At 43.3% G+C, this 25,553-nt stretch overlaps 1 protein-coding gene and 1 gene segment (V, D, J or C); both read right to left on the reverse strand.

Annotated features, from left to right (window-relative positions):
• LOC115354008 (immunoglobulin lambda-1 light chain-like) overlaps nucleotides 1–25,553 on the reverse strand; it is a 47,685-nt gene that overhangs the window by 20,768 nt on the left and 1,364 nt on the right. Inside the window, exons 2-3 of the mRNA XM_030044151.1 lie at nucleotides 10,169–10,174; nucleotides 2,541–2,849 (exon numbers count right to left, since the gene is read on the reverse strand). Of these exons, the coding sequence (XP_029900011.1) occupies nucleotides 2,541–2,849; nucleotides 10,169–10,174 (315 nt within the window). The remainder of the gene's footprint in view (nucleotides 1–2,540; nucleotides 2,850–10,168; nucleotides 10,175–25,553) is intronic.
• Nucleotides 24,389–25,182, reverse strand: LOC115354009 (T cell receptor alpha variable 36/delta variable 7-like). The segment is given in 2 exon segments: nucleotides 24,389–24,798; nucleotides 25,056–25,182. Coding segments are annotated over 2 exon segments (456 nt in total).

Raw genomic sequence — 25,553 nt, forward strand, 5'->3', positions numbered from 1 at the left:
TATGCATGAATTAATGTGATAATACCTGTCACACAGAGAGGTAGAGCTGCTAAGTGTATGAGCAGTCTGATCATGATGCTTGCAGAGATGAAAAGTTGAATGAAGACTGCAAACTGAATGCAGCTGCCTGGATGGAGAAGAGGAGGGGCGAACACTGTGGCTGTCACAGCTCTGATCAGTGGATAGAAACAGTTTCCTGCTGCGCTGCTTAAGACAGGAAGAGACAGTTTTCAACTCTGATAGGAATGTTGATTTCCTGCTGCAGGCTATGGTGAGATGCAGGTGTGTGTCTCCTTCAGTGAAAATATGTGTGTGTGTGTGTGTGTATGTGACTGTCTGTGAGGGTTTTTGTAGAGGATAGAAGGTAATTCAGTCACTGTGCCTACTAGCTGCACAAAAATATATGCCGCTGTCCTCTGGCTGTCTTAGTTTTAGTATATGAAGGTGAGCCATCGCTGAGCCATCTCCAGTCACATTGAAATGCTTCTGGAACTGTTCCTCGATGGTTGGGTTTTCATAATAGACATAACCAATGAGTGTGAGGTTAGAGTCTTCCGACATGTACCACAAGATCGTATAATATGAACTGATGGAGTGGCTGCAGCTGATTTCTGCCGATCCATGAGGACTTCCCAAGACTGAGGCAGGAACCTGAAGGACTTCATTGCTCAGTGAGCGGCCTGCATTTAGAAAGAAGAAAAACATGAAGAAAATGAGACTTTTAGCAAATTTGTCACAAATGTTTTTGCATTCAAACCCACAGGTGAGCCAGAGAATTAGCAGAGCGGTCCAGCTGAGGCTCCTGATCATGATGACTTTATCTTCCTCTCTGTCTCTGTCTCTTTCTTGACAGACACACTCAACACACATTGTGGGATGAACTTAGAGGGGAGGAGACAGAAATTGTGACGTGTGCAGATAGACTTCTGTCCACCCTTGTAATCCTCTCTGACGTAATGTTTACTTCAAAGTGAATTTACACATATACATCTTCCTTCACTGCTTCTGAGCACAATGAAGTCAGGCAGTATACAGGACTAGTGTGAGTCAAGGGGTCGAGGTATTTGTGCAGCTGTACGTGGATCTGTATCAGTGTGTGAGCGCTCGCAGCACAGAAATACACTCCGTTGTCTCCTGGTTCCACATTTTTCACTGTAAAAGATCCTCTGTCCCCTTCAGTCTTGTTGGCTGAGAATTTGTCCGGGCTAAAATCTCCAAAGTCAGGCTCGCTGTAAGGCACCATGAAGACGATCTGTTTCATACTCTCTCCTGGAAGCTGCTGGTACCAGTACATTTAAAGTACTGGCCGCCCAGGTCGTGGTTGCAGTCCATGTGAGCAGACTGACCACTCTCTAACAGCAGGATCTCTGGGGTCTGGTAGACTCCCTTACATCTCACAACACCTGGAACCAAATGACAAATTAACAGGCTCAGGTGAAATCAACAGCTGGTGTTTGCAAGTAAAAAACAATCAGTATTTTAATTCTTACGTTACAAGTTGTTTTCTGGACAGTGAGCTAACTATGGAAGGTAACTACAATCAATGATGATGAGATGAGAGGAGAGGTGAGACCATTTGGAGCTGATCAGCAGACAGATCAGTGTCACAGTGAGACGTTTAACACAGCAGCTGATGGGAGAGTCACATCACCCATCCTGTCACGTGCTGCTGCTCTCTTCAAAGTGTGTCATTGGTTTGAACACTAGTCAAACACATGAAGCCTTTTGTCACATGAACTTCACACAATACTGTTAAACTTTTAATAAAGAGCTGTGAAACTGTGAGTGTGACTAAAAACACTTTAATCACAGTTTCATCCTTTTGCTTACAGGTACACGTCATTGTTTTAAACAGGGTACATAGAAGTGATGCTGCTTATTAGACATCATATAACTTAAGCTCAGCAAGAAGGCAGTTATAATTGGCTGTGCTGTCTTATTGATTTGAGCTCACTGTAACAAACAGGCATCATTCTGCTAGGACTGTGACTCTAACAAATTTAAGATACAAAGAAGGATTAATTCTTTTTGAAAGCCAGAAACTGGACAAATTTGAAATATACATGAATTATAGAATAAAAAACTATATTTTTGCATTAATTATAAATCAAGGGAATTGTAATTGAAATGAATGAAAATGTGATAGATGTGAAATTTGATGTGGACTCAATGGAAATGGATATGGGGTTTCACATGAACAAGAAAATGCACTTTTAATTTGTATAACAATTCCAAGTCAGTCATGATGTAGACAAATATTGTATTTTTCAGTCATAGGATGATGATGCCATAATATTTATGTTATTGAATACAAGTTCAGTTAAAGAGCATGGGAGAAATGAATAATATGAAAAAAAGTTAAATGTGAACAAAACCTGTTGTCACTGACATTTTACAGATAACAATAAATTCATCTTCAAAACAGATTTAACATTTGGTCTAGAGCGCCCCCTACAGTTCATGATGGAGACTGTTTTCTTGACTTCACTGTGATACCAACAGTGGGGTTTTTGTGCAGCGATCTGAGTCACCTGTATCACTGTGTTGGCTCACAGCACAAAAATACACTCCGCTGTCCTCAGGCAGCAGCTCCTCCACTGTCAGAGATCCAGTCTGAGCGTCGCTCTTCTTGGCTGGAAATTTGTCCTCACTGAAGCCACTTCCATATTCAGGTTTGCTGCTTGGAACTGTGTAAACTATTTGCTTAATTCCCTCCCCTGGAAGCTGTCTGTACCAGTACATCTGGATATAAGTAGCATCTTTAGTGTGACTGCAGTTCATGGTGGCAGATTCACCCTTCTTCCTCCACAGAAGCTGGGTCTGGGTGACATCACTCCCATCAATTAGACCTGAGTGGATAAAATCCAAAATCTGATGTTACAAAACCACCAGTGACTTCTCTGTATTTAGAAGAAATAGGAAAAATCTGTACACGTCAATGCATGTCATTCTCGTTGGAGACAGCTTTTGTTGTGATTTCTTCCTTTAATATTTAAGATCATAATGTTCAGTACCTACGACACAGAGCAGTGATGCGGACAGCTTGATCAGACCAGGTGGGATCATGATTGTGTTGTGAGGATCATGGATGGAGAGACCAGAGTCACATAAATGACAGTCAGTCAGTCGGTGTGATGGGAGGTGTTACAGAGGCAGCTGGCATTTGAAACTCAGTGCTGTGGTTTGTGGGGATGTCACATGATTATGTGTATTGATGTCATCTGGGGTTAGATTGATATTTCAGCTTACCAAAATTTACATTAGATTAGTTGATGGGTATTTGTCATTCAGATTTTTCCACCACTGGTTTGATGAATGGTTTCCATCTCATATAATTTCTTCTTTAAAATCAGGATTCTAGGTTTCCTGTCCCAACAGGTGGTGTTGAGCAAAATGCCATAAAAAGCCACAACATCTGAATGAAGTTCATTAGTCTGGGTTTAAACCAGTGGAGTGTTTTAGTGTGCTGTGATGAGCAAGAGAGGAAAGGACAAGTGAGAGAGAGAAAGACAGAGCGAGAGCAAAGAGAAACCATACAAATGTAGTCGTGGTACTGGAGCTCCCCCTACAGGACATGAGATAAAACACCCATACAGCTGACAGCAGTTGTGTCTACAGTGCATTGGGGTTTTTGTTAAGCGGTTGAGTGAGTCTGTATCACTGTGCTCACTGACAGCACAGAAATACAAGCCTTTATCTTCTGCTACCAAATCCTTCACTGTCAAAGTCCCACGGGCAGCATCAGGCTTGGTCACTGGGAATTTCTCCTCTCTGAAGTCGGGTTGATATTCAGGTTTGGAGTTTGACATGGTGAATACTATTTGTTTCATTCCTTCCCCTGGGAGCTGTCTGTACCAGTACATCTGGTAGAAGCCACCACCCTTGGTGTGACTGCAGTCTATAGTTGCATTGTCACCCTTGTATTTCCACAGTTTGGGGGTCTGGGTGACATCACTGCCATCAGTCAGACCTGTGTGCAGAAAAGGAAAAGTTACCACTTTTGAGAATTTCAGCTTTCATAGACATTTTTTTGAAACCATTGTCAACTGTTGCTGCATCTCTTTACATTATTCCTGTCGAACCGAAGAGATGGTGAAAAAATGCATTCATTAATTTCATAACAAAGGTCAACTTCAACTTTTTCTCTGTCGATGTCATCATGCAATCTAGTGAAATACGTTACTGCTAACAATGAAGTCAGGTGATCTTATTGCAGTTTACCTGTAATCCAGAGCAGAAACATTGACAAGCTGAGGAGGCCATGTTTGATGATGATGATGATGTCCATGTTGTGGAAGTCAGAGAGCAGCAGAGTCTCATATATGACTGTCAGTACAGTTCCAGAGATATGAAGAGCTGTCACAGTGGAGCTCTGTGTGATGTGGCAGCTGGTGGGAGTGTCACAGCATTTTGTGATGAGCTGTGATCCTGTACGCTGCTGTATCAAAATCCACATTGTCAGTCTGACTGAGTTTATAGGGGGTGGGGTTTAGTGTTGTGTTGCTCCACACAAAGAAATCTCCCATTATAATCTCTTCTCTGTGTGAGAGGGGAGGCCAGTGTTGGTTAGAATGGGTTGATCCAGGTGTAAGGGGCTGTGAGCTGTAATACAGAGATGGAAAAATGTGTGATGGGAGGTTTTTGTACTGAGGAGCAGCGATACGCAGCACTGTGGTAACTAGCAGCACAGAAGTACACTGCACTGCTGTTCAGGCTGAGTCCCTCAGTTGTTAATGTGCTGGTCTCGCCTTGCCTTGTACCCCCATCCATATGGACAGTCATTCCAGGCTCAGGAAATGCCTTCCCATATATGTATCCCAGGAGCTGCAATTGTTGGTTCTCTGACTGTCTGTACCAGAGGATTGTATTGTAGTTCTGAATATTGTGTGAACAGTTGAGTTGGGCTTTTTCTCCTGGCTTCCTGTACATGTCAGCTGGAGTCTGGTGAACTTTGTCACTGAGAGAGGAACCTGTTGAAAACACATCAACACACAACAACAGACAACATGCAGTTGGTGACTAGACAGCAATTTGAGAGTATAATCTAATACAGAGTTGAAAATACTCATCCTCACTCATCTTAAGTCGCACATGTGATGCTTATTCACCTTCTGAGAAAGTCTCAATTCATCTTTAGGAGTCAACACTATCTAGATAAAACGGCTGTACCATAGAAGCCGGATGACATGTTAATAAAACTGTACACAAATGTTTTTATGAATGATAAAAATAAAAGTCGAAAAATACTGTATTACCTGAAACCAGGATCTTGTTAAAGGTTATGCTGAGGAATATGATGATCATGTTGAGTTTTCTGAGTGGTTGTTTATATTGCAGAAAATAAGATCACAATCATGTTTTCATCAGTGTATATGGAGGCATACTGATCACACCCTCCTCTTTCTATGAGTAAACCACCTATCAGCATAATAAACATGAAGAATTTAGGTGGGTGGTGTCAGAGCACTTCCTGCTGCCTTCAACATTTTAGTTTTCTCAGCCACCACTCCACTACTGGCTCTATATGGTGTGAGTAAAGATTTACTGCCACTTTGTGAAGGGAAGATAAACCACAAAGACCTTATTTAGACTATATGACCTTTTAACACACAACCACGGTCGTAAATGTTGTAAATGTAGATATTGGTTTTATGTAAGAAACAATAAGTATTACAGCTACTATGATTTATAATGTTGAATTGTGTTATATTTTTTTTTAAATGTAAGTCATTTTACAGTGAAGTTCAAAGACATTTTCATGCCTTTTTCTAATGTAGAGTTTTAAAATATCTGCTACTGGTTGAAAGCTGTGCAGTGAATTTTCAGTGTAATTAGATTATCAGTTCATTTATTGCAGTTTTTAAAAGTGAAATATCAACTTTAAAAATATATATTCAACCAAATTCTGTATACCATCACTTTACTTATTTGAGATTCTGTATCCCCAGATACAGTTTTGAAAAATAATCATCACATATAATGTTCTCATAGACATGTGAAGAAACAGCGTCCCCTGTTGTACAATACAAGTGTTGCATCAAACCGACCTCTGGTGTCGCTGTGAGCCAGCTGTCTGATATCAGACGTTCACGGTGTTTCTCTGCTCTTCCTGTGGTTTTCAGCAGGTGAATGATAGTGATTTTGTTGCTCGGTGGATCTCAGAGGGTATTTGTTGCAGACAGAGGGTTTGTGTAGCACCGTGCAGCACTGGCAGCACAGAAATACACCGCACTGTCCGGGGCTCCACTCAGCTTTGGAATATGAAGTGTTATGACCCTGGCCTAGGGGCACCAGGGTCACACACGATGGTTGCCCTGCTCTTCCCACTCCCAAGTACACCAGCCAACAATACACTATTTTGAAGGCAAAGTAGCAGTTTTATTAAACTTCAGAGAGAGCACAGCCAAAATAATAAATAAAACCGCTAACTCAAACTCCCTGCCTTACCTGTTAGAAAACAAATTAAACAAAAGACAATCAAACTTACCTACCTCCTAATCTAAAGTAAAACAGGAGAAAAAGAACTATAACAAAAAGGCTTCTCCCTCCTACAGAGGACTGCTACTTCTCTCACTAATATTTACAATATTTACAAAGGTGGTGACAGGGTCACCACAAAACACACAATGCTAAGGGCAGATAATTTTCCACTATTCAAAACCGATGTCTATCTAACACTCAAATCACAGACGCTGGAAATAGTTGGCTGCTGTCGGTTGGGAGTCAGAGAGTCAGAGGCTGACGGCTGGGATCAGCTGGCATTTAAAGGGAATGATCAGCCAATCAGCGGCAGCAGCTCGGTCACGTGGTCAGCTGGGAGAGGCTCGCACACCTGCAGCTCATGAAAACAGACAGCTGATTTCTGATGCAGAGAGGGAGGGGAGAGAAAGAGCTGTCAGCACACAACAAAAAGTAAACACAACAGATACATGACCCCTGGTCATAACACCTCCCCACCCAAAGAAAATCAAACATGTTCCCCCTACAGAACATGTCTGATTTTTTTTTTTTTTTTTTTTTTTTTTTTTTTTTTTTTACACTAACTAGGAGCGAGACAGTGCATCAGCCATAATATTGTCTAAACCCTTCTTATAACGAATTTCAACATCAAAATCCTGAAGTAAAAGAGACCAGCGCATAAGGCGTTGGTTGCTATTCTGCATCCGGAACAAAAAAACGAGTGGGTTGTGGTCGGAGAAAACGACAGTGGGCACTGGGCTGGAGCTAACATAAACAGAAAAATGCTGGAGAGCCAACAACAAAGACAGGGCCTCCTTCTCAATTGTGCTATAGTGCAACTGGTGTTTGTTGAACTTTTTGGAGAAATAGGCTACAGGATGGTCAATGCCACTGTCATCCTCCTGCAAGAGCACTGCGCCCGCTCCATGCGCACTGGCATCCACTTCCAACTTAAACGGACGCGCAAAGTTGGGAGCAGCGAGCACAGGGGCACTGCAGAGGAGAGCTTTAGCAGCCTCAAAAGCGGACTGACATTCCCCCGACCACTGAAAAGGGGTTTTAGGACTAACTAAACCTGTCAACGGAGCTGTGACGTCAGCAAAGTTTTTACAGAAGGCCCTATAGTATCCAGCCATCCCCAGAAAACGGCGGAGTTCACGGCGCGTTTGAGGAGCTGGGAAATTCAGAATGGCCTGCACTTTGGAAGAGACAGGGCTAACGCAACCCTGTCCCACTTGCTTGCCCAGATATGTTACAACAGCCTTCCCAAACTCACACTTGGCCAAGTTGAGGGTGAGGGAAGCGTTTTGCAGCCGGGTGAAGACGTCACAGAGAGTGTCCAAATGTTCAGACCAGGTGGATGAATACACAACAATGTCATCTAAATATACACCACAATTTTCAACGCCACACAACACTGTATTCATCAGCCGCTGGAAAGTGGCAGGTGCGTTCCGTAGACCAAACGGCATGACGGTGTATTGCAGGAAATGATCCGGGGTGACAAAGGCACTAATTTCAGAGGCACGGGGTGTAAGTGGAACTTGCCAATATCCTTTAAGGACTTTATGGGTTTGTGATTCCCTACGTCAATGTCGTGAGACAGTACGTGTGTTTGGGTGGGAGTACCACCGAAAAGTTTTGGGAAATTTTGGATGAGCTTACTAATGTCACCTCTGGCCGAATCACACAAGTGTGCCAAATGGGCATCTAAATTGGACAAAATCTCAGTGTTACACAGGCGAGCACATAAAACAGAAGCGCCAATGTCATCCAGCCCGTCATCTTTTGGGTCATAAGCGGGCCGGGAGACAGCGACGGAGGCTACCGGAGAGACTACCGGCGACGAGGCACTTGATGCGCGGTCAACATACTGTTTGAGCATGTTGATGTGGCACACACGAGTTTTCCTTTTACGATCGGGGGTTTGGATCACATAATCTGTGTCACTGATTTTGCGGTCAATTACATATGGGCCGGAGAATTTTGCCTGCATTACAGAGCCACCAACAGGTAACAAAACTAAAACACGGTCACCTGGCTGAAAAGAACGCACCACAGTTTTCTTATCAAAATTTTGCTTCATTTTGGACTGAGCAGAGGAGAGAGACTCACGGGCCATTTCACAAGCGTGATGTAATCTCTCCCGAAATGAACTGACATAATCCAAAATGTTCTTGCCACTGGACTGGTGGGAGAGCCACCGCTCCCGCAACAGGCGCAGAGGACCGCGCACAGTGTGACCAAAAACTAACTCAGCGGGACTGAAACCCAAGGACTCCTGTTGAGTTTCCCGCACAGCAAACATCATCAAAGGCAACCCTTCATCCCATTCACGGTTCGACTCCGTGCAGAATTTGCGAAGCATACTTTTAAGCGTCTGGTGAAACCTTTCTAGGGCACCTTGACTCTCTGGATGATAGGCACTGGACGTTTGGTGTTTGACATTTAATTCAGACATTACCTGAGCGAAAATCTTAGACATGAAATTTGTGCCTTGGTCGCTTTGGATGCGTTTGGGAAGACCAAATGTGGAGAAGAACTTTACAAGTGCTTTGACAATGGCACGGGCCTTCAGTGTGCGCAGCGGGATAGCCTCAGGATAACGGGTGGCTGCACACATCACCGTGAGGATGTACTGGTGACCAGACTTGGTTTTTGGTAAAGGCCCAACGCAATCGACAATGACATGCTCAAATGGTTCACAAATTACTGGAATGGGATGCAGTGGAGCAGCAGGAATCTTTTGGTTCGGTTTACCAGAGACTTGGCAGGTGTGGCACGAACGACAAAACTTAACCACATCCGACTTTAAGCCGGGCCAGAAGAAATAACGCAAAATGCGTTTATAGGTTTTGCTGATACCTAAATGACCAGACAGACAATGATCATGGGACAGAGTCAAGACCTGCAAGCGGAGAATCTTTGGGACTACAATTTGTCGCACGGACTCATGTGTAACACTCGAAGACCAACAGCGCATCAGAACACCATCATCCAGAAGGTAAGTCACAGTCTTATCAGGGGATTGCTTATTTACCTGGGACAGACAGTATGTTAAAGTGGGGTCAGTTTGCTGTTCTCTAATGAGATGCTCCCTATCTACTGGCATTTTCAGACACTCATCGGGGCAAAGCTCAACAGACACGTTACATTTTACGTCACCATTTTTGTGGGCTGCGCTTGTCTGAACAGAATCACTTAAAGAGTCACCTAAATCCACACACTCAGAAGTTTCGGGGATTGTGCCCGTCTGAACAAAATCACACAGAAAAGAGTCACGTAATTCCACACAGTCAGCATTTTTACGTGCCTGCGCACGAGTGACGGCACACACAGGAAACAGAGGGGGCGAGTCTAGCGCAGCGGGCGAGACGCAAACCGTGAGGGTCGGGTCGTCAGTAACTACCGGGGACGGAAAAACTTTCCCCCCCGCCACATCATTTGCAAGAATTAAGTCAATGCCAGCTATCGGCAGCTGGGGCCTCACAGCAATTTTGAATTTGCCTGACACGACTGGAGAGGTTAGCTGGACAAAATGGAGAGGCGCACGCACCGCAGTCAACTCTACTCCCCACACCAGACTATCTGCGCCATAATATGAGTCAGCCGAAAAAGGCAGGACACCTTCACGAATGATTGTTTGTTTTGCACCGGTATCCCGGAGGATAGTAATTGGGACGCTATCTGCCTCACCCACTAAAGAAACAGAGCCCTTGGTCACAAACGGACGGAAATCTTCATCGATCTCCTCACACTCGACTGAGGGCTGAGGAGGAATAGATGTGGATTTGGTGTGAATCAGACCAACCGGTGAGGGTGTTTTGGCATTTTTGGACAGCTCTTTCTTTTTAAGAGTGGGGCAGTTGGCGATGAGGTGTCCTATCTCATGGCAATAGAAACATTCTCGCTGTTCCGACACAGCAGTGGGGTCACGGCGAACACTTCTGGGGGACCTAATTCTCCTGCTGGGAACTGGATCCCGCCGAATTGGAGGAGAAAAGGCACTTTTGTGCGTTAACGCAAATTCATCGGCCAATACGGCAGCAGCAGTAATAGATGAGACCTTCTGTTCATTTAAATAAACAACAACACGCTCTGGGAGACAGTTTTTAAATTCCTTGTTGACAGAGTTCACTGCACAGCGTTCTGCGTGTGTAGCAGTCGTCGTCATTTTAGATAAAATAAAGAGCGACGGAGGAATAAAAACTGGGAGAAAGAGGAGACGTTCACACTACCTCTCGTGTAACTCAAATCACCACCCTGGCGCAGCAGCACAGGTGTCATTTATTTGCTAATTACAGAGACATTCGTAACCGGCATTTCCGGTTTCAAAATAAGAGTATACAATTGAGAGCATTTAATACACGAATGTTAACACCCCCACTTGCTCTCACATTGTGACCTTCCAAAACAAAACACACCAAAATCAACTTAATGATCTCTATTACACTTCAAACATAACTCTTGCATGTTACACTCCAAACATAAAGGTCTCAAAATTCTTTAACTTTGACTTGGTTGGGGGTTTTGTCATTATATCTGCCACCATCTGTTCAGTTGGACAGTATTCCAAAAGAAAGTCACCATTGTTAACAGCTGACCTAACAAAATGATATTTTATGTCAACATGTTTACATCTTTGTCTTTGCACAGGATTTTTAGCTAAAGCTATTGTGCCCTGATTATCCTCATAAACAAGGGGATCCATGTACTGAAACTCATCAATACCATCTAACAGTTGGACCAAATACATACATTCTTGAATGGTAGCAGCTAAGGCCATGTACTCTGCTTCACAAGTGGAAAGAGCGACAGTGGGTTGTTTCTTTGTTTTCCAAGAAATTAAAGGGCCATTCTGGTTTAAGCTGACACAATAACCTGTGGTGCTGCGTCTGTCAGTTACATCTTCAGCCCAATTTGAATCACTGAATGCTTGCAATCCAAGTTGACCATTGTCACTTTTCCTATAACATAACTCCTTACCACTTGTGTTTTTAAGATAGCGAAGTACATGTTTCACAGTGGTCCATTGCTCTTCAGTTGGCTCAGAGAAGTATTGTGACAGTTTACTTACAATGTAACTTAAATCTGGTCTGGTACAGGTTGTTAAATAGATTAAACTGCCTACAGCCTCTCTGTACTTTCTGATATCACCCATGACCTCAGTATTGTCAGTGTAATTAAGTTTCTGCTCACAAGGTGTTAGTCTAGGTTTGCAGTCTTGCATGTCAAACCTTTCTAGTATTTTCTCTACATACCTTTTCTGTGACATCTTTACACAGTGATCGCTCTGTTCAAAATCAATACCCAGAAAATGTTTTAATTTACCCAGGTCTTTCATGTTGAACGTATCTGCGAGCATCTCTTTGACATTTTTCATTACATTATCATCACTGGCTGCAATAATTAGGTCATCAACCCATATCACAATGATCACTTTTTGGTTTTCTGTTTCTTTTGTGTAAACACAGTGGTCTGCTGGATTTTGAACAAACAGATTTTCAGACAAGTAATCATGTAACATCCTGTTCCAGTTTCGACCTGATTGTTTTAAACCGTATAGAGACTTTTTCAACTTGCAGACCAACACTTCACCTCTGTCAGTTGTAACTTCATAACCCTCTGGTTGTTTCATGTAGATCTCAAAATCTATCGGTGCATGCAGGTAAGCTGTTTTGACATCCATCTGATGTAAAATCAGGTTCTCTTGTGCTGCTTTTTGCATTAACACTCTTACACTGGTGAGGTTAGCAGTAGGTGAAAAAGTCTCGTCATAGTCAACACCTGGTTTTTGACTGTAACCTTTGGCCACATAGCGTGCCTTGAACTTATCAGATCCATCTGTGTTGGTTTTCTGAGCATAAACCCATCTACCCCCCACTGCTTTCTTACCCTCTGGTAGTGTGGTTAAGGTAAATGTGTCGTTTTCTTTCAGTGACTCCATTTCCTCATCCATTGCTTTACACCATTCTGTTGAATTAAGAGAGGTTACAGCTTCCCTGTATGTAAGAGGTACATTAGACAGTAATCTGTAACAGTAGTCTATGTTCTGTACTTGGTCCTCACTTGCCTCAGTGACATAGTCATCCAAATAAGCTGGCCCTCTCCTCACTCTAGGAGGGTAACGTGTAGTCTCTGCTTCATCTGGCTGTGCCTGGCTCTGCTCAGGCTTAACTGCTGGAACCTGCTCCTGAACCTGTTCTGATGGTAAGAGGGGAGGATTTTGTCTGGTCCTGTTAACCTGTCTCAGAACAACAAAATCATCACCGACAGACATGTCTGTCTGTGTCTCTCGCTCTGCAACGGATGGGGTCACACATTTCACTAGTCTGTGCTTCTGCACTTTACCACTGTTGGGGTAGTAAACCAAATAGGCTGGGCTATTTTTGTCATAACCAACAAAAATTCCCTTGTCACACCTTGAGTCTAACTTGCGTTTGTCCTGTCTGTAGGCATAACAGACAGATCCAAACTTTTGCATTCTTGCTAGATTTGGTCGTCTTCCTGTCAGCATGAAATAAGGTGTCTGTTTTGTGCGTTTGTTAAAGCACTTGTTTCTCACCATAAATGCTGTTTGGACTGCATAGGTCCACAGTCGTTTTGGTAATTGGCTCTCTATTAGCATACACCTTGCCATGTCAAATAGAGTGCGCCAGTTGCGCTCTGCCGTACCATTCTGATGTGGTGAGTATGGAGCTGATGTCTCATGTTTGATACTATTTCTGCTGAGTAATGACTGGTAGTTTTGACCCATGAACTCCAAACCATTGTCAGACCTGATGCATTTCACCTTCCCATAAGGGGCTGTATCTGCAAGGAATTTCTCAGTGGCTTGCACTGTGTCACTCTTGTTCTTAATAAAATACACAAAAACTACACTAGAATAATCATCTGTGAATGACACTGCATATTTGTGACCATCTATGGAGACTGGATCTACTGGCCCTGCTAAATCTGTGTGAACCAGTTCCAAAGGTGCTTTGGCTCTAACATCTGGTTCCCTGTTCCTAGTTTGAACAAATTTCCCTTCAATGCACACATCACATTGCAAGACAGATTTATCAGTGTTGCCCTTGATTTTCATACCATCAACCACATTCAGTAACTTTTGAATGTCATCATAATTGCAGTGGCCCAAGATCTCATGCCATGTTTTAATGTCATAACACCCATTGCACTGGTCATCATCATCACAACTGTTGGTTCCTGTGTTCAAGTAGTAAAGTCTGTTGTACACATAGATGTTAAACTTTGTGCCATCTTTACACTTGAGTACGTTTTTACCTTTCTTAAAGATGACAGTGGCACCTCTGGTGGTTGCTGCTCGGACAGAAAAGATGTCCTGCGGATAGGTGGGGATGTACAACGCCTGTGACAAGGTAGTTTTGTGGCGTTTTCCTTTGTTGTCAATCAGCACCACCTCCGCATCTCCTCTGCGCTCAGCAACACCGCTGCATCTTGTTCCATCAGCCAACTCCATGCAGTGAGTGCTTGGCTGGAACCTGTCGTCGAACCTCTTGAACTTTGACAAGTCTGTGATGATGTGAGAAGTCGCCCCCGTGTCGACCATCAGACCTGTCCGCTCGACACGATGCTGGGCTTCGGTAGCACAGTCGCTCACCCTGAACGTGTACTCGTTGCTGCTGCCGTCCTCCTCCGACACTCTCCGCACGTCATCTCGCCGCTGCTGTCTTCTCCTGCAGGCTGCGTAACGGTGTGTAGGACTTTGACAGTGGTTGCACCACTGCCTGCGCTGGCACACTTTGGCTAAGTGCCCCCTCACGCCGCATCTGTAGCACACCGCATCCACGCTCCCAGCTGCCCGCCGGTCACCTGCAGTCGCTGAGGACCGTTTCGCCGTAGGCTGCACCTGCGCCCTCATGACGTTGTCGTCCGATGCCGCTGCCCCTCGCATCTTCTCGGTGTCCTCAAAACTTCTGAGCTTAGTCTTAAACTCAGAAAATGGCACTGGCTTCTCACTTTGTGAAATGTTTATTGCGAATGGTTTGAATGATTCCGGCAGTCCCTTCAAAACCATCGCCACTAACAGGCCATCACTCAGAGTTTCTCCAGCATTTCTCAAGGCTGTAATAGCCGTCTCAGCACGAATCACATAATCAGTGACACTTTCATTGTTGGCCTTCTGTAGCGAAGTTAGTTCGGTGTACAGGCAAATAATTCGCGGCTTACCTTTGCCTGCATAATAGTCTCTGAGGATTTTCAGTGCCTTGCGTCCATCATCAGCCGCTTCACGCATAACAAGAGACAAACTCTTGTCATCCAAAAACTGGATTAATTCGGCATAAGCCATGGCGTTTTTCTCCTCGTCGTCATCATCTCCCTCTTCCGCAGGTGGCTCGGGCTCATATAGGATGGTATCCTTCAACCCCTGTAGTAAGAGGTGGCCCAAAAACTTTGTCTCCCACAGTTCATAATTTTTCTCGTCCCCGTCGAAATACAGCCGAGACCAGCGGCTACTTGACACAACTCGCGTGGTCATGTTAGCCTAGCACGCCAACTCACACAGGTAGCCTCACACGCGCTTGCAAACGACCACCAAACTCTGGGCCCATAACCTGTTGACAGAGTTCACTGCACAGCGTTCTGCGTGTGTAGCAGTCGTCGTCATTTTAGATAAAATAAAGAGCGACGGAGGAATAAAAACTGGGAGAAAGAGGAGACGTTCACACTACCTCTCGTGTAACTCAAATCACCACCCTGGCGCAGCAGCACAGGTGTCATTTATTTGCTAATTACAGAGACATTCGTAACCGGCATTTCCGGTTTCAAAATAAGAGTATACAATTGAGAGCATTTAATACACGAATGTTAACATTCCTCCAGCAGGAGGAGCTCACGAAGGTCATCCATAGACTTAACCTTGCTGGCCTGACACCATTTGTCAAAAAGCGCGCCTTTCTCTCTCGCAAACTCTACATAAGTCTGGGTGGCAGTCTTTTCACATTTTCTAAATTTCTGCCTATAGGCTTCAGGCACTAATTCATAAGCACGAAGTACGGTGGCTTTCACAATATCATAGTTAAGACTATCCTCTATAGACAGAGATGTACATACTTCCTGAGCCTTACCTACCAGTTTACATTGGAGCAGGAGGGACCACATATTTTTTGGCCAGTTCAGAGTAGCTGCTATGCGCTCAAAAGCATTAAAATAGGAGTCAACCTCAGACTCTCTGAACGGTGGGACTAAGGCAATGTGCTTGCTCACATCAAAGCAGTCTCGAGCTCGGGGTTTAGGTAAGGGTGGTCGGGATGCTGGGATGGGACTGGAAGCTACAGAGGCTCCCCTCTCTAGCTCCAGAGCCCTTACCCTCAAGTGCATGGCTTCCACCTCCAACTCACGGTTTCGCAGCTCCACCTCCCTTATACGCAGTGTCAATGCGAGATCCTCAGTTTTCATTCCTCGCGAAGGGGGGTCCATGAGTGGGGTTGTAACACCAGCTTCACCCTCAGCTCCAACTTCAGAAGCTGATTCAAAGTAACCCCTGGCACAGAGCTCCTGAAAGACTAGCTCCTTGATTTCTTGTTTTTTTGCATTCAGAGGCACATGCACATCAAAAAAAGTTGCAATCAGACACAGATCATCCCTCGTACATCTATCCAATTTTGCCACTGTTGGATCAGTAGCGAAATCCTCCAATTTAAACTCCATACCGCCACCCCCACAAAAGAAAAGACTGCCAGCCAGACAAGCAGAGACAAAAAGACAAATACTCACCAAACTTACCCGAAACGACGAACGAATAAAATAATTGACGAGCCCCCAAATCATGTTATGACCCTGGCCTAGGGGCACCAGGGTCACACACGATGGTTGCCCTGCTCTTCCCACTCCCAAGTACACCAGCCAACAATACACTATTTTGAAGGCAAAGTAGCAGTTTTATTAAACTTCAGAGAGAGCACAGCCAAAATAATAAATAAAACCGCTAACTCAAACTCCCTGCCTTACCTGTTAGAAAACAAATTAAACAAAAGACAATCAAACTTACCTACCTCCTAATCTAAAGTAAAACAGGAGAAAAAGAACTATAACAAAAAGGCTTCTCCCTCCTACAGAGGACTGCTACTTCTCTCACTAATATTTACAATATTTACAAAGGTGGTGACAGGGTCACCACAAAACACACAATGCTAAGGGCCAGTGTTGTGCGTGAACGAGTTCAAAAGAACGCGTTCACTGAACACGTTCATTTTTCTAAGAACGTTGAACTGAACGCAACGTATTTGTAAATAAAGAACTTGAACGTGAACTCGTTAAGATTATGTGAGAGTGAGCGCCAATGTTTTGGTCCAGTTATTATGGAATTTCCCTTCTCCTGACGAGAGATATTTGCACTCCTGCTGCAACAGCATGTTGTTGTCACTGCCCACATTTTACCAGCGGGCGGCGCACACATAAAGTACTCGACTTGCTTCACTGCATTACCCGCGAAGCATTGCGCACACTACTAGCATAACAAACCAGCAATCCAATGGCAACGCCGGCCCGGTGCAGTCAAATGAAATGGCAGGTGAAGATGAAGACGCTGCAGGCGCAGCTGCCTCCGCTTATGAGTATTTACGCGAATTTTATGTATTGTCTCCCATCGATTCCGACAGTAAAAATTTAACTTTTCTGTGCAAGTCATGTCCACCTGCGCTGAAAAAACAAGTCCGCACGTCAGCCTCGTCAACTTCAAATTTGAAAAGGCATTTGGAGTTGAAGCATCCGACCAGCGTGAAAAAATATCTGCAAGTCCTTGAGAATCACAAAAAGTTACCAGGAAAGGGCAAGAACACCCCCTGCCAGCCCCAAACGACCCAGGTCACACTGCCTGCAGCCCTCAGGGGTATGATTTCCCAGCAACACGTAGACAAATTGATAATGGACTACATTGTTGGAGATTTACAGCCTCTGAGTAAGGTTGAAAAACCCTCCTTCATAAAGCTAGTGACTGGTTTGCAACCAAGCAGGCGTGTGCCTTCAAGAAGGCAGGTGCAGGGACTGTTGAATAAAGAATTCAGTGAGGTTATCACCAACCTAAAAGCTGAACTTGCTGAGATAGACTATGTATGCACAACAGCAGACTGCTGGTCAGCTGTCAACAAGGGATTTATGGGCATTACCATTCATTGGCTTGACAAAAATGATGTGTCACACAGGAGATCAGCAGCTCTTGCATGCCGCCGTGTCAGAGGAGCACACACACATGATGTGCTGGCAAAAGTGTTGGCAGATGTGTATAAGGAATTTAAAATTCAAAACAAGATTGTGTGCACAGTGACTGACAATGCTTCAAATTTTGTGAAAGCATTTAACTGTTTTGGAGAGAGTGTTGCTATTAATGCAGCAGCAGCTGATGAAGCAACTGAAGATAATGAATCAGAGTCTGCCCCTGCTTGTGAAGATGAAGATGATGATGATGATGGGATTGAGCCTGCACCTCTCTCAGCTTTAGAGGATCCTTGTCTCCCCTCCCACAGAAGGTGCTTGGCTCACACCTTAAATCTGGTTGCCAAAGACACAGAAAAGGTAACTGATCAACAGTACAAAACACTAGCGAGGCCTGTGTTTTCAAAAGCATCTGCACTGTGGAACAGAGTAAAACGAAGTCCAAAAGCCTCAGATTTTGTTGAGGAAAAGCTTGGGATTAGCTTTGTCACTCCAAATGACACTCGTTGGAACTCTATGTTCTTCTCCATGCAGCGACTGTCTCACATAGCCACCTTAACTCCCCAGGCCAGCAGTTTGTCTATGGATCCTATTCCTGCATATGACAGACTCCTCCTGCACACCGTCTGTGATGAGTTTGGTCTTCGTCGGTTCACTCCAGAAGAAATTGACTTTATACACAAGTTTGTGAGTGTAATGAGCCCCTTAGCATCTGCACTAAACATCCTTCAGGGGGAGAAAAACACATTCCTTGGGTACTTGGCACCCACTATTGTGCAGTTGAAAAGTGATTTGAATGGACTGTTGAAAGAGAGTTTAAAGCCTACTGCTACACAAGGTCTGACTGTATGCCGTCCCCTCATCCAGAACATGATGCAGTCACTCTCAACAAGACTGGAGGGCATGCTTGATAAGAAAGAACACATACTAGCAGCTATACTGCTCCCAGCGTTCAAGCTGGACTGGGTGGAGGACGAGATTAAGCGCTTGCAATACCGAGTGATGTTGAAGCAAGAGTTTCAGTCTGTTGACATGGCTAATGACTCTGATCAAGCCCAGCCCTCTGATGAACTTGAGAGGAAAAGCAGTGCTTCGTCCTTTTTCAAGTTCAACCGCATCCCATCAAGTGTCAAAAAATCTGAGGTGGACATCTACCTGGATGCACAGACCACTGATGAGTTCACTGAGTACATGCTCCTACCCACACTGAAAAAGCTGTTCGTCAAATACAACACAGCAATCCCCTCAAGCGCTCCAGTGGAGAGGCTATTCAGTACTGGTGGCCAGATATTTAGGCCCAGGAGAAACAGATTGGGTGATGCAAACTTTGAGAAGCAATTGCTTTTAAATGCCAACAAAAAACAGTAGTCTGGACTTAAGTGAAAACAGTAGGCCTAGTCTGTGGACTTCAGAGTGGACTGCTTATCCAATATTGTGATTTTTGTGGGGGCTTAAAATTTCATTAACAGATGTTACAACATTAATGGTGTAGCAAAATAAGAAGCTTTTTCCTCATGCTTACTTTTTGTTTATTGTGTTTACAGTGACATAGTCCCATTACAGAGCATCACTTAGATCTACAGGGGTGATGCATTTGATAAGGAGTTTTTTTTTTTATTATTTTAAAGCATCCTGGAGACCATAAAGATATTTTCTGTTGTTCAAATGCAGTATGACACTAGGATTCGTTAAGCTTTTTCAGCACTATGGAGCATTTCTTTTCTTGCTGGTGAACATAGCTAAATAAGAACACGTGTTTGTTTGTTTTTTTCATGTTTGTTTACTCAGAGTTTGGGAAAGTGTTCACATTCCCATTACAGAAGAACCCCTACTTCTACATGGGTGATGCAGTTGATTAAGAGTAAAAAAAGCATCCTGGGGATCCTAAAGATTTATTTAATGTTGTTCAAATGCAGTATGATGTCATTGCCAATTTGTCAAGCTGCCTAAGCAATATTTCAGAATGTTGGAGCATATTTTTTTTTCTTTCTTTAATATTCAATGAAAGAGGTAATCTGAAAAGTTAATAGTACCTCAATTGGTAAAAGAATTTATGATTTTATGATTTATTTCTTAATTGAAGTCCTTTTCTAGAGGAACAGTATTGAGGAAACAGATGAATAAAACAAAACAAAACAAAAATTGTGTCCATTATCCACACATTTGTTCCATATGCAATAACTTAATCCATTTTATGTGATAGAATATAATTGATTGATATAATTTATTTAATTGCATGAAACAACACTATAATTTGTTGTGGCTTTTGTTTGCAGGGTGTGAAGAAATAAACATGCATAGGCTAAAAAGCATAAATAAAGAAAACCACTTTATATTCAATATTGTTCTACAATTCCACTAGGACAATACATAATTGTAAACAGTGAACAGTTTTAGTTGGTGATGGATGTCAGTTTTCTTTTAAAAACAAGGTCAGTCTTTCATTCTCACTTTTCACCTAAAAAAATTGAAATGAACTGAACTTTGAACTAGTTCAAAATTGAAATGGTGAACTATGAACGTGAACTATTCATATTTATACTGTGTGAACTGAACTTTGAACTAGTTCATGAGAACTATGAACTTGCACAACACTGCTAAGGGCAGATAATTTTCCACTATTCAAAACCGATGTCTATCTAACACTCAAATCACAGACGCTGGAAATAGTTGGCTGCTGTCGGTTGGGAGTCAGAGAGTCAGAGGCTGACGGCTGGGATCAGCTGGCATTTAAAGGGAATGATCAGCCAATCAGCGGCAGCAGCTCGGTCACGTGGTCAGCTGGGAGAGGCTCGCACACCTGCAGCTCATGAAAACAGACAGCTGATTTCTGATGCAGAGAGGGAGGGGAGAGAAAGAGCTGTCAGCACACAACAAAAAGTAAACACAACAGATACATGACCCCTGGTCATAACAGAAGAGATGACAGACTTCCTCCATTCCCGCTCACATTATAAATCCCTTTGAATGGGTCTTCAATGCTGTCAGCAGTGAAGCGTACATACCCAATGAGTACCATATCACTGCTGCCCACAGACTGTTTGGACTATTGGATCATATTAAAATTATTGTTGGAGTGGCTGCAGTTGAGCAGGACTTTGTCTCCAGGATGTTTTATCATGGCAGTTGGAGTCTGATGAACGTTGTTTGCTCATCGCTCTGCAGAAACAGATTTGAAACATACAGTTCACTGATGAAAAAAAAAATATTACTGAATGTCACTTTAGGTTTTTATTATTTACTCCACTACTATGCATGAATTAATGTGATACAACCTGTCACACAGAGAGGTAGAGCTGCTAAGTGTATGAGAAGTCTGATCATGATGCTTGTAGAGATGAAAAGTTGAATGAAGACTGCAAACTGAATGCAGCTGCCTGGATGGAGAAGAGGAGGGGCGAACACTGTGGCCGTCACAGCTGTGATCAGTGGATAGAAACAGTTTCCTGCTGCGCTGCTTAAGACAGGAAGAGACAGTTTTCAGCTGTGATAGGAATGTTGATTTCCTGCTGCAGGCTATGGTGAGATGCAGGTGTGTGTCTTCTTCAGTGAAAATGTGTGTGTGTGTGTGTGTGTGATTGTCAGCGAGAGTTTTTGTAGAGGATAGAAGGTAATTCAGTCACTGTGCCTACTAGCTGCACAAAAATACATGCCGCTGTCCTCTGGCTGTCTTAGTTTTAGTATATGAAGGTGAGCCCTCGCTGAGCCATCTCCAGTCACATTGAAATGCTTCTGGAACTGTTCCTCGATGGTTGGATTTTTATAATAGACATATCCAATGAGTGTGAGGTTAGAGTCTTCTGACTTGTACCACAAGATCACATTGTATGAACTGACTGAGTGGCTGCAGCTGATTTCTGCCGATCCATGAGGACTTCCCAAGACTGAAGCAGGAACCTGAAGGACTTCATTGCTCAGTGAGCGGCCTGCATTTAGAAAGAAGAAAAACATCAAGAAAATATGAAGAAAATGAGACTTTTAGCAAATTTGTCACAAATGTTTTTGCATTCAAACCCACAGGTGAGCCAGAGAATTAGCAGAGCGGTCCAGCTGAGGCTTCTGATCATGATGACTTTATCTTCCTCTCTGTCTCTGTCTCTTTCTTGACAGACACACTCAACACACATTGTGGGGTGAACCTAGAAGGGAGGAGACAGAAATTGTGACGTGTGCACACAGACTTCTGTCCGCCCCTGTAGTCCTCTCTGATGTAATGTTTACGTCAAAGTGAATTCACACATATACATCTTCCTTCACTGCTTCTGAGCACAATGAAGTCAGGCAGTATACAGGACTAGTGTGAGGCATGAGGCTGAGGTTTTTGTGCAGCTGTACGAGGATCTGTATCAGTGTGTGAGCGCTCGCAGCACAGAAATACACTCCGTTGTCTCCTGGTTCCACATTTTTCACTGTAAAAGATCCTCTGTCCCCTTCAGTCTTGTTGGCTGAGAATTTTTCCGGACTAAAATCTCCAAATTCAGGATCGCTGTAAGGCACTGTGAAGACGATCTGTTTCATACTCTCTCCTGGAAGCTGCTGGTACCAGTACATTTGAAAGTACTGGCCGCCCAGGTCATGGCTGCAGTCCATGTGAGCAGACTGACCACTCTCTAACAGCAGGATCTCTGGGGTCTGGTAGACTCCCTTACATCTCACAACACCTGGAACCAAATGATAAATCAACAGGCTCAGATGAAATCAACATCTGCTGTTTGCAAGTAAAAACCAATCAGTATTTTAATCTTAAAGTAGTTGATAAAAGTTGTTTTGTGGACAGTGAGTTAACGATGGAAGGTAACTACAGCCTGTTGTGATAAATAATAATAATCCCATCAGTTTAATACCTGCAGACCAGAGCAGAGAGACAGTGAGGGTGATGAGAGGTGAGACCATTTGGAGCTGATCAGCAGACAGATCAGTGTCACAGTGAGACGTTTAACACAACAACTGATGGGAGAGTCACATCACCCATCCTGTCACGTGCTACTGCTCTCTTCAAGGTGTGTCATTGGTTTGGGACACACTTGTGTTGCTTGACAGTTAACTAATTTCATGTCAGCAGCTGTGTTTGTGAACACTAGTCAAACACATGAAGCCTTTTGATGTCACATGAACTTCACACAATACTGTTAAACTTTTAATAAAGAGCTGTGAAACTGAGTGTGACTAAAAACAACTTTTATCACAGTTTCATTCTTTGGCTTACAGGTGCTGGACATTGTTTTAAACAGGATACATAGAAGTGATGCTGCTTATTAGACATCATATAACTTAAGCTCAGCAAGAAGGCAGTTATAACTGGTTGTGCTGTCTTATTGATTTGAGCTCATTGTAACAAACAGGCACCATTCTGCTAAGACTGTGACTCTAACAAGTTTAAGGCATTAAAAATTATTAATTCTTTTTGAAAGCCAGAAACTGGTCAAATTTTTAAATCTGCATGAATTATAGAATAAAAAACTATATTTGCATTAATTATAAATCAAGGGAATTGTAATTGAAATGAATGAAAATGTGATGGATGTGAAATTTGATGTGGACTCAATGGAAATGGATATGGGGTTTCACATGAACAAGAAAATGCACTTTTAATTTGTGTAACAATTCCAAGTCAGTCATGATGTAGACAAATATTGTATTTTTCAGTCATAGGATGATAATGACATAACATTCATGTTATTGAATACAAGTTCAGTTAAAGAGCATGGGAGAAATGAATAATATGAAAAAAAGGAAAATGTGAACAAAACCTGTTGTCACTGACATTTTACAGATAACAATAAATTCATCTTCAATACAGATTTAATATTTGGTCTAGAGCGCCCCCCTGTGATTGACAGTTTACACAAGTATAACAGACAGTTGGTCTAGAGCGCCCCCTACAGTTCATGATAGATACTGTTTTCTTGACTTCACTGGGATATCAACAGTGGGGTTTTTGTGCAGCGATCTGAGTCACCTGTATCACTGTGTTGGCTCACAGCACAAAAATACACTCCGTTGTCCTCAGGCAGCAGCTCCTCCACTGTCAGAGATCCAGTCTGAGCGTCGCTCTTCTTGGCTGGAAATTTGTCCTCACTGAAGCCACTTCCATATTCAGGTTTGCTGCCTACAGTTGTGTAAACTATTTGCTTCATTCCTTCTCCTGGGAGCTGTCTGTACCAGTACATCTGGATATAGCCAGCACCCTTGGTGTGACTGCAGTTCATAGTTGCACTGTCACCCTTGCTTTTCCACAGTTTGGGGGTCTGGGTGACATCACTTCCATCAATTAGACCTGGATGCATCAGAGTAAAGGTTACCACTGTTCACAAATTAGCCACAACTTAAATAGAACCAGAGTCAATTGGCACTTGTTCCTTCTTGCTTTAGGTCAATGAGGCTAATCCTTTTTTTTTTTTTTTTTTACCTGTGACCCAGAGCAGAAACACTGACAAGCTGAGGAGGCCATGTTTGATGATGATGATGCTGTCCATGTTGTGGAAGTCAGAGAGCAGCAGAGTCTCATATATGACTGTCAGTACAGTTCCAGAGATATGAAGAGCTGTCACAGTGGAGCTCTGTGTGATGTGGCAGCTGGTGGGAGTGTCACAGCATTTTGTGATGAGCTGTGATCCTGTACGCAGCTGGATCAAAATCCACATTTTCAGTCTAACTGAGTTCGTAGGGGGTGAGGTTTAGTGTTGTGTTGCTCCACCCAAAGAAATCTCCCATTATAATCTCTTCTCTGCGTGAGAGGGGAGGCCAGTGTTGGTTAGAATGGGTTGATCCAGGTGCAAGGGGCTGTGAGCTGTAATACAGAGATGGAAAAATGTGTGATGGGAGGTTTTTGTACTGAGGAGCAGCGATACGCAGCACTGTGGTAACTAGCAGCACAGAAGTACACTGCACTGCTGTTCAGGCTGAGTCCCTCAGTTGTTAATGTGCTGATCTCGCCTTGATTTGCACTCCCACCCATCTGGACAGTCACTCCAGGCTCTGGATATCCCTTCGCATAAGATATGTATCCCAGGAGCTGCATTTGTTGATTCTCTGACTGTCTGTACCAGAGGATTGTATAATAGTTCTGAATATTGTGTGAACAGTTGACTTGGGCTGTTTCTCCTGGCTTCTTGTACATGTCAGCTGGAGTCTGGTGAACTTGGTCACTGAGAGAGGAACCTGTGGAAAACACATCAACACACAACATGCAATAAGTGACATGATAGAAATTCAAGTGTACATTCTTGGTAAAAGAAATGAAAACCCTTATCCTCATTTTGAATCTTAATTTCCTCAAATGCTGCTTTTTAATTTTGCATTGAAGCCTGAATTTATCTTTCAGCCCTTACACTATTAAACTACAGTGGCTGTACTGTTAAAGTCTGACTGTGAACAAATAAAACTCATATATAATAACATTCTTAAAATGTCATTACCTGAGACCAGAATAGTGTTAACGGTTATGATGAGGAATATGATGATCATGTTGTGTTTTCTGAGTGGTTGTTTATATTGCAGAAGATAAGATCCCAATCATGTTCTCATCAGTGTATATGGAGGTATACTGATCATACCCTCCCCTTTTCTGAGTAAAAGCACTTATCAGCATATTTAACATGACATAATTCGGTGGGTGGTGTCATATCGCATCCTCCACTTTTAACATTATAGTTTTCACAGCCATCACTATACCAGCGGCTCTAAATGGGTGTGAGTAAAGAAATACTGCCACCTTATAGTGAACTCTTACAAGTACCTGAGTGTTCACCTGAATAAGAACCTGGACTGGACTGTCAACACTCAGGCAATATACAAGAGGGGCCAAAGCAGACTCCACCTGCTGCTGAGACTGAAGTCCTTTGGAGTGCAAGGAGCCCTCCTGAGGACCTTTTATGTCTCTGTGGTTGCATCGGCCATCTTTTATGGTGTAGTCT

Source organism: Myripristis murdjan, chromosome 22 (assembly GCF_902150065.1).
Source record: "Myripristis murdjan chromosome 22, fMyrMur1.1, whole genome shotgun sequence".
In the NCBI taxonomy this organism is placed as follows: domain Eukaryota; kingdom Metazoa; phylum Chordata; class Actinopteri; order Holocentriformes; family Holocentridae; genus Myripristis; species Myripristis murdjan.